Genomic DNA, 15237 nt, shown 5'->3' with positions numbered 1-15237 from the left:
ATGATTTTGAAAAATATCAAAGGCAAAAGACTAGCATTACTTAATATCTATTATGAGGCTTAAAGTAACAAAGAGAGCATGATATTAGTGAAGAAACTGCCAATAAATAGCAATTTAATGGAGACAAAATCATTTTTACAGCAATGGTGCTAGAATAATTGGGTATCTATATTCCAAAAACTTAATGTTGGTCTATAAACTTATACAAGTTTACTCAAAATGAGTAATAGGCCTACATACAAAATCTAGAACTGTAAAGGAGAAAGTAAAGGAAAACATCTTTGTGAATGTGGATTAGGTAAAAATTTCTTGGCTGTGATGCCAAAAGTACAATCCATAAAATAAAAATCTGATAAACAAAGTTTCATTAAAATTAAGAACCCTGATCTTCAAAAGACATTCTTAAGAAATGAAGAGACAAAGTTAGAGACTGCGAGAAAATATTTGTGAATCACATATCTGATAACAGACTTGTATCCAGAAAATATCACAAACTTTCAAAAAAAATTTGAACAAATACTTCACCAAATGGCAAATAAACACACATTAAAAGAGTCTCCATGTCATTAGTTATTAGGGAAATGCAAATTAAAATCACAATTAAGTTCCATTACATTCCTATTTAAATGGATAAAATTTTTAAAAAATATATGAACATGTATATGTACTCATATGTATAAATGCATATATACATATATATGAATATAACACTGATATATAATAAGTGTTCTTGTGGAGGCAAGAAAATAAAAAATAAAATATCATATTCAGGTTAACAAAACCTGTATGAGATTGCTTATAGCAGCTTTTTTCATAAATGCCCCAAACTGGGAAAGCCAATACCTGTCAACAAAATTAACTATGGTGCATCCATATAATGGGATACTATCCAGTAAGAAAATGAAAGAAACTACAACATGGATGAATTTCCAATGAATTATGCTAAGTGAAAGAACTCAGACTCAATGGTTATATATTCTATATTTCCATTTTTATGACCCTGGAGTAGGTAAAACTAAAAGAACAGAAAACAGTTGGGAGGTTGATGAGACCTAGAAGACTGAGTTTTCATAACTGTATACAATTATGTAATCACTACAATCAGGATATAGGACAGTTCCTCAGGCAATAAAATTACTTAACCTGTAATCAATCAATCAATCATCTCCCTGGTGGAGTAATTTTATCAGGTGATAGAAATGTTCTATATTTTGACTGTAGTAATTACACAGTTGTATACATATGTGAGAACTCAGAACTGGACACTAAAAGGGCATATTTTATTGAATGTAAAATATGCCTTATTTTAAAATGAAAAAGAAAAGAGCAAATTGTGCACTGTAAATCTAGAAGGAACTCTTGATATTGAATAGCAATATGTAGTTCAAATTTCAAAATGCTTTCACTATTTTTTAGTTATCACTAAATCTCCACATGGCTCCACTGACTTCAGTTAAATCTTTTAAAAATGGAGGTAATAAGAGTACCTATAAAGAGTATACTCCTACAGTGAGGAATAAACGAGTTAATACAAGCAGAGTATTTAAAGCAGTGCTGACATATGATAATTCAGTGAATGCTACCTGCTGTTTCTACTACTATTGATGAGTATGTTGCTACCTTTGCTGTTGATTTTACTTAAACTATTCTTAAGATTTTTCACATACAGATGGCCCCCAACCATGGTTTCACTTGAAATGTTTTCTGCTTTATGATGGTGCAAAGATGACATGCGTTGATTAGAATCCATACTTCATATTTTGAGTTTTTATCTTTTCAAGGTTAGTATCCTCTCTTGTGATGCTGAGCTGCAGATCCCAGTCAGCTATGTAATTGTGAGGGGAACAACTGTGTTGCCCAGCAATGAAGCTCAGTAGCTTAGGTAAATGAAATGTATTTTCAACTTACAATAGTTCTATCTGGATGTAAACCCCTCATAAGTTGGGGAGTATCTGTATAAAATATACAAAATTCAAGGCATAGTGGTAAATAAGATATGATTAAGGAAGAAAAATGAGAACAAAATGGCCTTTTTTCCTCTAAGCATTTTTTTCTTTTCTTTTTTTTTAACATTATTATAGACCCTCACCTTCTGCCCTTCCTTTATATTACTAGAACATTTTTTTTTTTTGTAAAAAATAACTTAGTTCTGGGAGTTGTGTCAGGAGTGGCAGAGACAGAATATGTTTGGTCTTTTTTTTGTCCCCACTCCCTCCCCTTATTTTTTTCAGTGCTGGGGATCCAACCCTTGCATATGCTAGGCAAATTCTCTTCTACTGAGCTATACCCCAGCCCTTTTATGATTTTTGTTTTTAGACAGGGTCTTTCTAAGTTGCCCACGTGATCTCCAAACTTACAATCATCCTGACTCAGGTGCTGGAGTGGCTAGGATTAGGCATGCGTCACCATGTCCAGCTTATTTGGTCTTTTTATATAAATTCTTATATTCTCAGATCACCTTTGTTTCTGTCTGGGTGACTTCAGAATTAATGCATTTTGAAATTAAATTTTGTAAATAAACAATAGAAGTAAAACTAATGTGATCTCCACTACTTTGTCAATGTCAATATGATGCCCAAGTACTTACATAATATTCTGTCTTTATACTAATGAGAACTAGTACATCTTTAAAAAGGGTACAATTTTCTTTCTTTTATTATTATTAGTTGTTCCAAACATTACAAAGTTCTTGACATATCATATTTCATACATTTGATTCAAGCCGATTATGAACTCCCATTTTTACCCTATATACATATTGCAGATTCACATCGGTTACACATCCACTTTTTTACCTACTGCCATACTAGTGTATGTTGTATTCTGCTGCCTTTCCTATCCTCTACTATCCCCCTTCCCTCCCCTTCCCTCCCCTCCCCTCCCATCTTCTCTCCCTACCCCATCTACTATAATTCATTTCTCTCTCTTGTTTTTTCCCCTTTCCCCTCACTTCCTCTTATATGTAATTTTGTATAACAATGAGGGTCTCCTTCCTTTGCCATGCATTTTCCCTTCTCTCTCTCTTTCCCTCCCCGCTCTCATCCCTGTTTAGTGGTGATCTTCTTCTCATGGTCTTCCTCTCTATTCTGTTCTTAGTTGCTCTCCTTATATCAAAGAAGACATTTGGCATTATTTTAGGGATTGGCTAGCTTCACTTAGCATAATCTGCTCTAGTGCCATCCATTTCCCTGCAAATGCCATAATTTTGTCATTTTTTAGTGTGGAGTAATACTCCATTGTGTATAAATGCCACATTTTTTTTTATCCATTCATCTATTGAAGGGCATCTAGGTTGGCTCCACAGTCTAGCTATTGTGAATTGTGCTGCTATGAACATTGTTGTAGCAGTATCCCTGTAGTACGCTCTTTTAAGGTTTTAGGGAATAGTCCAAGAAGGGGAATAGCTGGGTCAAATGGTGGTTCCATTCCCAGCTTTCCAAGGAATCTCCATACTGCTTTCCAAATTGGCTGTACCAATTTGCAGTCCCACCAGCAACGTACAAGTGTACCCTTTTCCCCACATCCTCGCCAGCACTTGTTGTTGTTTGACTTCATAATGGCTGCCAATCTTACTGGAGTGAGATGGTATCTTAGGGTGGTTTTGATTTGCATTTCTCTGACTGCTAGAGATGGTGAGCATTTTTTCATGTACTTGTTGATTGATTGTATGTCCTCCTCTGAGAAGTGTCTGTTCAGGTCCTTGGCCCATTTGTTGATTGGGTTATTTGTTATCTTATTGTTTAATTTTTTGAGTTCTTTGTATACTCTAGATATTAGGGTTCTATCTGAAGTGTGAGGAGTAAAAATTTGTTCCCAGGATGTAGGCTCCCTATTTACCTCTCTTATTGTTTCTCTTGCTGAGAAAAAAAACTTTTTAGTTTAAGTAAGTCCCATTTGTTGATTCTTGTTATTAACTCTTGTGCTATGGGTGTCCTATTAAGAAATTTGGAGCCCGACACCACAATATGTAGATCGGAGCCAACTTTTTCTTCTATCAGACACAGAGTCTCTGATTTGATATCAAGCTCCTTGATCCATTTTGAGTTAACTTTTGTGCATGGCGAGAGAAGGGGATTCAGTTTCATTTTGTTGCATATGGATTTCCAGTTTTCCCAACACCATTTGTTGAAGATGCTATCCTTCCTCCATTGCATGCTTTTAGCCCCTTTATCAAATATAAGATAGTTGTAACTTTGAGAATTAGTCTCTGTGTCCTCTATTCTGTACCATTGGTCCACCCACCTGTTTTGGTACCAGTACCATGCTGTTTTTGTTACTATTGCTCTGTAGAATAGTTTGAAATCTGGTTTCGCTATACCGCCTGATTCACACTTCCTGCTTAGAATTGCTTTTGCTATTCTGGGTCTTTTATTTTTCCATATGAATTTCATGATTGCTTTATCTATTTCTACAAGAAATGTCATTGGGATTTTGATTGGCATTGCATTGAACCTATAGAGAACTTTTGGTAACATCGCCATTTTGATGATGTTAGTTCTGCCTATCCATGAACAGGGTATATTTTTCCATCTTCTAAGATCTTCTTCTATTTCTCTCTTTAGGGTTCTGTAGTTTTCATTGTATAAATCTTTCACCTCTTTTGTTAGGTTGATTCCCAAGTATTTTATTTTTTTGAGGATATTGTGAATGGGGTGTTTTTCTTCATTTCCGTTTCAGAAGTTTTGTCGCTGATATACAGGAATGCCTTTGATTTATGCATGTTGATTTTATATCCTGCCACTTTGCTGAATTCATTTATTAGTTCTAGTAGTTTCTTTGTAGACCCTTTTGGGTCTGTTAGATATAGTATCATATCATCCGCAAATAGTGATAATTTAAGTTCTTCTTTTCCTATTTTTATGCCTTTAATTTCTTTCCTCTGTCTAATTGCTCTGGCCAGTGTTTTGAGGACTATATTGAATAGAAGTGGTGATAGAGGGCATCCCTGTCTTGTTTCAGATTTTAGAGGGAATGCCTTCAATTTTTCTCCATTCAGAATGATGCTAGCCTGAGGCTTAGCATAGATAGCTTTTACAATGTTGAGGTAAGTTCCTGTTATCCCTAGTTCTTCTAGGGATAAAGGGATGCTGTACTTTGTCGAATGCTTTTTCTGCATCTATCGAGATGATCATATGGTTCTTATCTTTAAGTCTATTGATGTGGTGAATAACATTTATTGATTTCCATATATTGAACCATCCTTGCATCCCAGGGATGAATCCTACTTGATCATGGTGCACAATTTTTTTGATGTGTTTTTGTATCCGATTCACCAGAATTTTATTGAGGATTTTTGCATCTAGGTTCATTAGAGATATTGGTCTGTAGTTTTCTTTCTTTGAGGTGTCTTTGTCTGGTTTCGGAATCAGGGTAATGTTGGCCTCATAGAATGAATTTGGAAGGGCTCTCTATTTTTCTATTTCCTGAAATAACTTGAAAAGTATTGGTTTTAATTCTTCTTAAAAGGTTTTGTAAAACTCTGCTGTATACCCATCCGGTCCTGGGCTTTTCTTGGTTGGTAGTCCTTTGATTGCTTCTTCTATTTCATCCATTGATATTGGTCTGTTCAAATTGTGTGTATCCTCCTGATTCAGTCTGGGCAAATCATATGACTTAAGAAATCGATGTCTTCACTATCTTCTATTTTATTGGAATATAGTTTCAAAATAATTTCTAATTATCTTCTGTATTTCTGTAGCATCTGTTATGATATTGCCTTTTTCATCCCATATGTTAGTAATTTGAATTCTCTCTCTTCTTCTCTTTGTTAGCATGGCTAAGGGTCTGTCAATCTTATTTATTTTTTCAAAGAACCAACTTTTAGTTTTGTCAATTTTTTCAATAGTTTCTTTTGTTTCAATTTCGTTGATTTCTACTCTGATTTTAATAATTTCTTGCCTTCTGCTACATTTGCTGTTGTTTTGTTCTTTCTTTTCTAGGGCTTTGAGATGAAGTGTGAGCTCATTTATTTGTTTTTTTTTTCTTTTTTTGAGGAATGACCTCCAGGCAATGAATTTCCCTCTTAAAACGGCTTTCATTATGTCCCATAGATTCCAATATGTTGTGTCTGTATTTTCATTTGTCTCTAAAAATTTTTTGATTTCCTCCTTTATGTCTTCTGTAACCATTGATCATTCAGTAACATATTGTTCATTTTCCATGAGATGTATGATTTTTTCCTTCCTTATTTTATCGTTGATTTCCAGTTTCATTCCATTATGATCAGATAAAATGCATGGTATTATCTCCACCCCTTTATATTTACTGAGGGTTGCCCTATGGCATAATATATGGTCTATTTTTGAGAAGGATCCATATGCTACTGAGAAAAAAGTATATCCACTTGATGATGGTTGATATATTCTATATATGTCAGTTAAGTCTAGGTTATTGATTGTGATATTGAGTTCTATAGTTTCTTTATGCAACTTTTGTTTGGAGGATCTGTCCAATGGTGAGAGAGGAGTGTTGAAGTCACCCATAATTATTGTGTTGTGGTCTATTTGATTCTTGAACTTGAGGAGAGTTTGTTTTATGAACGTCGCAGCACCATTATTTGGTGCATAAATATTGATAATTGTTATGTCTTGTTGGTGAATGGTTCCTTTTAACAGTATACAGTGTCCTTCTTTATCCCTTTTGATTAACTTAGTCTTGAAGTCGATTTTATGCGATATGCGGATGGCCACCCCTGCTTGCTTACGAGGACCGTGTGCATGGTATGTTTTTTTTCCCAACCTTTCACCTTCAGCCTGTGTATGTCTTTTCCAATCAAATGTGTCTCCTGGAAGCAGCATATTGTTGGATTTTTTTTTTAATCCATGTTACCAGCCTATGTCACTTTATTGGTGATTTTAAGCCATTTATGTTTAGAGTTACTATTGATATATGGTTTGTACTTCCAGCCATGTTTGATTGTTTATCTTTTTTTTTATTTTGGTTTGTTTCTCCATGATTAGCTTTCCCCCTGCTCTCTGGCTTTACTGAGGTACTTCCCACTCTTGGTTTTGGTTATTGTTTTTCATTTCTTCCTCGTGTAGTGTTTTGCTCAAGACACTTTGCAATGCTGGTTTTCTGGCTGCAAATTCTTTTAAATTTTGTTTATCATGAAAGATTTTTATTTCGTTGTCATACCTGAAGCTTAATTTTGCTGGATACAAAATTTTTGGTTGGCATCCATTGTCTTTCAGTGTTTGAAATATGCTGTTCCAGGATCTTCTCGATTTCAGCGTCTGTGATGAAAAATCAATTGTTAACCTTATTGGTTTACCCCTGAATGTAATCTGCCTCCTTTCTCTTGTAGCTTTTAATATTGTCTCTTTGTTCTGTATATTGGATATCTTCATAACAATGTGTCTTGGCGTTGGTCTACTGTGATTTTGTATGCTCGGTGTCCTGTATGCATCTACAATTTGTACATCCATTTCATTTTTTATATCTGGAAAGTTTTCTATAATTATTTCATTCAACAGGTTGTTCATTCCCTTGGTTTGAACCTCTATACCTTCCTCTATCCCGATGACTCTTAAGTTTGGTTTTTTTATGTTTTACCATATCTCTTGGATGTTTTTCTCGTGATTTTTTACCATCCTTCCTGAGTTGGCTAGACTCTTTTCAAGATGATATATTTTGTCTTCATTATTTGATGTTCTGGCTTCTACTTGCTCCACTCTGTTAGTGGTACTCTCATTTGAGTTTTTAATTTGGTTTATAGTTTCCTTCATTTCTAAAATTATTGTTTGATTATTTTATAATCTCTATCTCCTGATAAAGATGCTTATCTGCTTTTTTATTTGCTTGTGTATTTCATTTTCAATGAGTTCTTTCATTGTTTGAATTTGCTGTCTCATATCCTCTTTAAGATTCCATTCCATCTGTCTAAGGTATTCCTTGAGTTCTTTATTTGAGCATTTTTCTGATGCCTCTAGATCCTCCTGTATATTTAGGCTGTACTGCATTGTTTGTACTCCTTTTCTTCCTTGCATTTTCATGCTGCTTATGTTACTTCTTGCTCTGTTTGCCTGCTGAGTTACTGTTTACTCCTATAAATTTATTTGGTTTTGTGTGTCTCTGGGGTCTCTCTTTTGTGATGCGAGTCTATGACTAGAGATGATGAGTTTTGTTGCACTTTAGTGCAGATTCATTCGTTTCCTAAACTGTGTACGGATTCTGATGGCATATAGCGGTTAGCGGTTTGGTCTTGGTTCTTATATTTAGGTCGAATGATGTGATGGTATTGAGGTTGGTATCTCTTGGCAACCTTGGAAGGTTGCTCTACTGATGAGGGATATTAACAGGAGAATGGTCTGGAGTATTTGGGGGAAGTTAGGGTCTTGGTAGCACTATATAACGTCTCGGAACATTGACCTATACATATTTAGTAAATTACACATAAACAGTGTTGGGAGGAAAGGTATTAGAAAGGAAGGGAAGAAGTCACCAAAGAGAATGAGAGTAAACAGATAGAATTCAAGGAAAGGGGAATAATGAAATTGAAAGGAAATGAAAAGACAAAGGAAAAAAATAGAAAAAAAAGATAAAATTAAAAAAAATAATAAAAAAGTGAAAATAAAAAATAAAAAATAATACAAAAAATATTTTAAAAAATTAAAAAAGAAAAAAAATTAAATTTAAAAATGCAGTCTTAGAGTTCGATTAACTTCTCTTCCAGTAGGTGGAGCTGTGCCCACCGGGCCAAGCTTCTCCTCTCAATGCACGGGAACCAATCACTGTGCAGCAGCTCCTCCTCCCCGACTGGGCGGGTCTCCACTCCTGAGTACCTTGGGCGTTTCTTGTGTCTAGTCACCTTGCCACTGGCCCCGTTCACAGGTGACGCTCACCACAATACTGGTTACACGCCAGGTCTGCTGCTCACGGGAGCCCTATTTTCTTGAACAACTGGGCACACTCTCCCTGCTTGCCAGCCCCTTAGCCCCTAAGGTTGTGGAGCTTGGGGCTGAGAGCCCTCAGCGTATTTTGCTTGCCCTCTGGTAGCCACGCCCCCAGGAGCTGGTGCAAGAGACCTCAGTTGTCTGCCCTGGTGGGAGCGGTAGCCAGGGGTCCTGTGCCACTCCTGAATCCCTCCGTCTGACTATCGCGCTCATGGGAGAACTGGGAGTGGCCCTTGAGGTTTCCCTGCTCTGTGGAGAGGGAAGGCTAGGGGGTTACACACCTGTCGCCGCTGGTTTCAATGAAGTTATCTCCTCTGCCACATTCTGGAGATGTTAGTTCTCTGCCATGTTGGTATCCCATGCTAATGGCAGCATTTCGTTCCCTTTGCCGGGTGACCAAAGCAACGGGTGGGTCCTGACCGGCCCTCCCAAGCCCCGTCTCAATCCTGTTGCCACTGCCTATGAAGGCTTGGTTGGTATTTACCTCCATCGGATTCGGTGGGACCGGGACCGACAAGCAGTTTCCATGGGATCCTTTAGCACTGAGCCAGAGCGGTTTGTCTGCGAGACGCAGGCGAATGGGAGCCTGAATTCGGCCGCTCCGGGCTCGGTGTGTGTTCTGAGATGAGTAGGCTATTCGCCCCAGATCCACGTTAGCTCAGCAATGCCTAGTCATCTTGAGCAAACAACATTTAGACGGTTTAAGACTCCCTATGCCCGCGCAGCTGAAGAGGTCAGAGACTTGATACCTCTGTGCCCACCGCCATGTTGGATCCTCCGGGTACAATTTTCAATACGAATGTCTTGCAAAAACAATCACAGAAAGTTCTAATAATGCAATTCGTTTTTTTTTTAGTTGTAGGTGGAGACAATATCTTTATTTTTATTGATTTGTTTATTTATTTGGTGCTGAGAATTGAACCCAGGGCCTCACGTGTGTGAGGAAAGCACTCCACGGCTGAGTCACAATCCCAGTCCATACAATTGGTTTTTTAAAAATGAGAAGAATAAAGGGTAAAGATAGTGATAAGATCCATATCAGAACTTAGCAGCATGGAGCTTCTGCTGTGGACTTTTATATTTAACATTTCCTTATCTATAGAATCTTTTCTACTTCTCTGCTCTATTCTTACCTTCCCTTACTTTCACCATGTAGGACACAGTTGTTTTAGTTAGGTTTCCATCACTGTCACCAAGATTCCAGACAAGAACAACTTAGAGGAGGGAAAAGTTCATTTTGGCTCATGGTTCACAGGTTTAGTCCATGGTGGGCCAACTTCATTGCTCTGGGCCCAAAGTGAGATAGCACATCATGGCAGGAGAACGTGGTGGAGAAGCACTAACAGTGTGTGTGTGTGTGTGTGTGTGTGTGTGAGAGAGAGAGAGAGAGAGAGAGAGAGAGGGGTGGGGGGGGGTGGGGGGGGGAGGGCGGTGAGCATGGGGGAGCAAGCCATAGGGAAGATGCATTCCTCCAGGGTTAGCCCCAGCAACCTACTTCCTCCACCTGTCTACAGTTACCACCTTCCAGTCAATTTAAACTAGGATAAAATGATTAGGTTACAGCTCTCACAATCAACTCATTTCACCTCCAAACACTGCTGCATTAACGTAGGAGCTTCTGGGGAACACCTCATATCCAAACCGTAACAGCAGTCTATTCCCATACCTAGTGAGGTTGGCCTTCCATATTTAATTGTCACACAAGAATAAACTAGATAAACAGTGAACCAACTGAATATATTCTCCTGAGAACTTAGAATTGGGCTGGCCTTTAGAAAAAATATATAAAAATTCAACAGAAGTGAGGTAGCTTTAGAAAGCCAGTCTTCAAAGAAAGAAAATACAGATTTACAGAAAATATATATAAGAGAGACAGGGTGAAAGTATTCCCTGGGTGCTTGAGGATTTTCCATTTCTTATTTCTAATTCATTCCTATAGTGTGGCTGTAGTTTATTTATTTATTTTTTGTTTTCATTGGTTATTTTTAGTTATACATGACAGCAGAATCCATTTTGATATAATTATAAAAGCATGGAATATATCTTGTTCTAATTGAGACCCCAATACCTCTCCTTCCCCTTCCCTCTTTCTATCCCCTGTTCCCTTTCCTCTATTGATAATTTAGTGGCTGAAGTTTTGTCTTTGTTTCCATGACTAAAATAAATTCCTTCTTTTTTCCTTACATGAAATTAAGTCAGTTTATATTTCTTATACCTACTATATTAAAACAATAAACTTTCCACCATTTTAGTCTGTGGGAATATGTCTTATGCTGAAAGTTCTACCAACTTAGTCCTCTAGTACACAATATTCATGACTCCTAGAATTTCTTTCTTTCTTTCCAGGTATATATAGTAGTATATAATGTACTTCTACATAACGCTTAATAGTAGATTATACAATAAAGCAATACATTATATTATAGTCTATAATATTTTAAGATTAATTTAATTTTTTAAGCTGTAGATGGACTCAATACCTATATTTTATTTATTTATTTTTATATAATGCTGAGGATCAAATCCAGTGCTTTCAAAAGCTCTACCACTGAGCTACAACCCCAGCCCCAGGCTGATTTAATTTTGATAAAGTTATTTATGCTCAAATTTCTCAATATTATAATTTCTAACTTCTAGAAAATGAGTTTACTTTAAACACTAATATAAGTGTTATGTATGTTAGAACAATCAATCTATAATAAGATTGCTACATAAAATATAGAAGCACAGTTAAATTTGAATTTCAGATAAAAGAGAAGTTTTAGGGGCTGAGGTTATGGCTCGCTCAGTGGTAGAGTGCTTGCCTAGCATTTGTGAGGCACTGGATTCAGTTCTCAGCACAACATATAAATAAATTAAATAAAGGTCCATTGACAACTAAAAATATATGTGTGTGCATATATATATGAATATGTGCATATATATGAATATATATATAATATATATATATATATATATATATATATAAAGTTTTAGTATGTCCCAGATGCTACATGGATCATTTACTATATAAGATAATGAATAATTTTAAAATATATTTTTAAAAATTTATTTATTTTTGGTGGTGCTGGGGATTGAATCCAGAACCTTGTGCATACTAGGCAAGAACTCTACCAACTGAGCTACATCCCCTTCCTCCATATCAAATGTTTTTATTTGCTAAATTTGGTAACTCAGATCCATGAGTAAAAGAATTCATTCAGATCACTCTTACCTGTATTTCCTGTGATGTTTCCTCTAGGAATATCAATTAGCCAGAAAACCCGATCACTGTACTTGAATTAAGAAGACAATATTTTACAATGTTAATAATAAAACTTATTTTGGCATATATGCATCTCCCCTTTTTTTTTTGGTGCTGGGAATTAATCCCAGTGGTGTTCTACCCCAGCCCTTTTTTATTTTTAAACAATGTCTCATTAAATTGCTAAGGCTGGCTTTGAACTTGAAATCTTCTTGCCTTAGTTCTTCCCACTTCCAGATGGGATTATAGTCATTTACCACCATGCCTGGTCTATACTATCTTTTAAAAAAGAAAATTAAAGAAAAAATATCTAAATACATATATCCTTTATCTATCAATTTCACTTAGGGAATTTTCCCAGATTATGTTCATATGAATGAAATGACATGTGATATTATCTTCAATAGTTTTGATATTTTTACATCATTGTTGTTTTAAGATTAGAATTTAATCAGTCACATATGATAATACAGTCACACATTGGAATACCATACAGCAGAGTTCAGGTAGCACAAAGTTGAAGCATATTGTCTTGATAAAGTAGACAGAGATGGAGTTGCAGAGCATTTGGAATGTGAGAGCAAAATGTTGTTCTAATGATGGATGGATAGAGAATTGCAACAGAAATAAAAATACACGTAAATAAACTCAAATGGAAAAATAAGGTTAAAAATATAAGAACTGAAATACAATATTTACTAAACAGATTCAAAAGCAGACTCAAGGTGGAAAGAGAAAAAATAAGTGAACTTAGCAAACCAGTAATTGAAACTACCCAATATTTTTAAAAAGGAACACAGTAGTGTCACTGTAGATCCATAGATAACATTAACAAACTAAATGTTTAAAAAGTAAAGAAAAAAAAAGATTTGAGTGTCTTCATTATAAAGAAATGATAAATTTTTGAGGAGATAGTATGTTTAATCTAATCTCAACATTACATAATATATACATACATTGAAAACACCTCATGGCATATACAACTCCATTAAGATCTATAATTTTTTTAACATTTATGTTTTTATGTATCAGTTAAAATTAAAAAAAAGAGAAAAGGGAAATGATTAAAGAAAATAAACAGTTTTAGAGACTAGTGGGATAATAACATGTGTTTGAAAATGGGCATAACTGAAATCCTAGAGGAAAAAAGATAGAAAAATGGGCAGAGACTTTTTTTTTGAGAAGGTTTTGAATTTTTAACTAAGATAGCCCCAATTGGGTAAATAAAAAGAGTAAATCTTAAAAATATCCAGAGAAAAATGATACATTAGAACCAAAGACTATAATAACATCAACAGATAACTTCTCATTCAGAAACAATGTGACAGGCAACATTAGAATGACATTTTCAGAATGCTGAAAGAAAATAAAGGCAAACCAGAAGGTGTATATGTGACAAAACTATGCTCCAAAAATTCAGGTGACCATTAAAAATTAATTTGAACTCAAAATGAGTTCAGCAAGATTGTAAACTACAAGACAAATATACAAAAAATGAACTATTAGGAATAAATTGAACAGTGGTATAAAACTTATATTCTTGAAAACTATAAAACATTATTGAAAGAAATTAAATAAGATAAAACAAATGGAAAGAGATCCTATGTCCATGGTTTGAAAGACTTAATGTTATTAATTTATCTGCAGATTCAATACAATCTTTATCAGGATCCTAGCAGTCTGTTTTGTAGAAATTGACAAGCTTATTCTAAAATTCATATGTAATCTCAAAGGAGACCCAGACTAGCAAAAATAATCTTGGAAAAGAAGAACAAAATCAGAGAGCTTATGCTTCCTGATTTCAAAACTCAATACAAACCAACAATATCAAGACAGCATGGTGCTAACATAAAGATAGACACACAAATCAATGCAATAGAATTGAGAATCCATAAATAAATCTTCATATTTATGGTCAACTAATAAAATAATAAAGTTGCCAAAATAATTCAATAGGGAAAATAAAATAACCTTTTTAACAAACAGTGCTAGGAAAGCTAGACATCTACATGCCAGAGAATGAACACAGATTCCTACCTCACACTGTATAAAAAAATAAACTTAAAATGGACCAAAGACTCAAAGCTAAAAGTTACAACTATAAAACTCCTGCAAGAAAATAGAGGGGTAAATATTTAGAACCTTGGATCAGACAATGTTTTTCTACCTATGACTCAAAATACATGAGCAATAATAGAAAAAGCAGATAAAATAGACTTGATAAAAAGATAAAAGGAAATAAACTTTCACCATGTTTCATGTATCAAAAGACAATCCATGGAATGCAAGCAAATGCTTGCAAATCATATCTAATGGGGGATCTGTATCTATACACAAAGAATGTTTGCAACCCAATCATAGAAAGATCAATAACCCAATTAAAAGTGGGCAAAGAATATGAGTAGCTACTTCCCCCAAAAAGATACTCAAATGGCCGATAAGCATATGAAATGGTACTCAACATCAGTTGTCATTAGGGAAATACAAATCAAACCATAATGAAATAGCACTTTATACTTATAAAAAAGACAGATTATAACAAGTATTGGTAAGCTTGTGGAGAAGTTGGAATCTAATAAGCAGAAGTGGAATGTAAAACAGAACTTCAGAAACAATTTTAGCAGTTTCTCAAAACAGTTAAATATAGAGTTAGCATATGACCCAACAATTTTGTTCCTACTTACTGATCCAAGAGAAATAAAAATGTATTTCTCATGAAAACTTATACATGAATGTTCATAGCAGCTTAGTTCATAATAGCCCCATACCAGAAGTAACCCGTGTGGTATCTATACAATAAAATATTACTTGACCATAAAAAATAATGAGGAGCTGGGGTTGTGGCTCAGTGATTGAGTGCTTGCCTAGCATGTGCGAGGCCCTGGGTTCAATCCTCAGCACCACATAAAAATAAATAAATAAAATAAAGGTATATAAAAATTAAAAAATAAAATAAAAAAGAATGAAGTACTAATATATGTCACAACACACATAGACCTTGAACACATTATGCAAACTGAAAGATGCAGTCACAAACACTACATATTATATTTCATTTGCATGAAATGTTCAGAATAAGCTCATCTACAGAGACAAAGTAGA

The 15237-nt window shown here is 35.1% G+C and overlaps 1 protein-coding gene across 1 annotated transcript in view; it reads right to left on the bottom strand.

The window, feature by feature from the left end:
* Catsperb (catsper channel auxiliary subunit beta) overlaps window positions 1-15237 on the bottom strand; it is a 119480-nt gene that overhangs the window by 97219 nt on the left and 7024 nt on the right. Inside the window, exon 4 of the mRNA XM_077800107.1 lies at window positions 12106-12166. Within this exon, the coding sequence (XP_077656233.1) occupies window positions 12106-12166 (61 nt within the window). The remainder of the gene's footprint in view (window positions 1-12105; window positions 12167-15237) is intronic.

This window comes from Urocitellus parryii, chromosome 6 (genome assembly GCF_045843805.1).
Source record: "Urocitellus parryii isolate mUroPar1 chromosome 6, mUroPar1.hap1, whole genome shotgun sequence".
Taxonomy (NCBI): Eukaryota; Metazoa; Chordata; class Mammalia; order Rodentia; family Sciuridae; genus Urocitellus; species Urocitellus parryii.
This window is presented reverse-complemented; position numbering and strand designations above follow the sequence as displayed.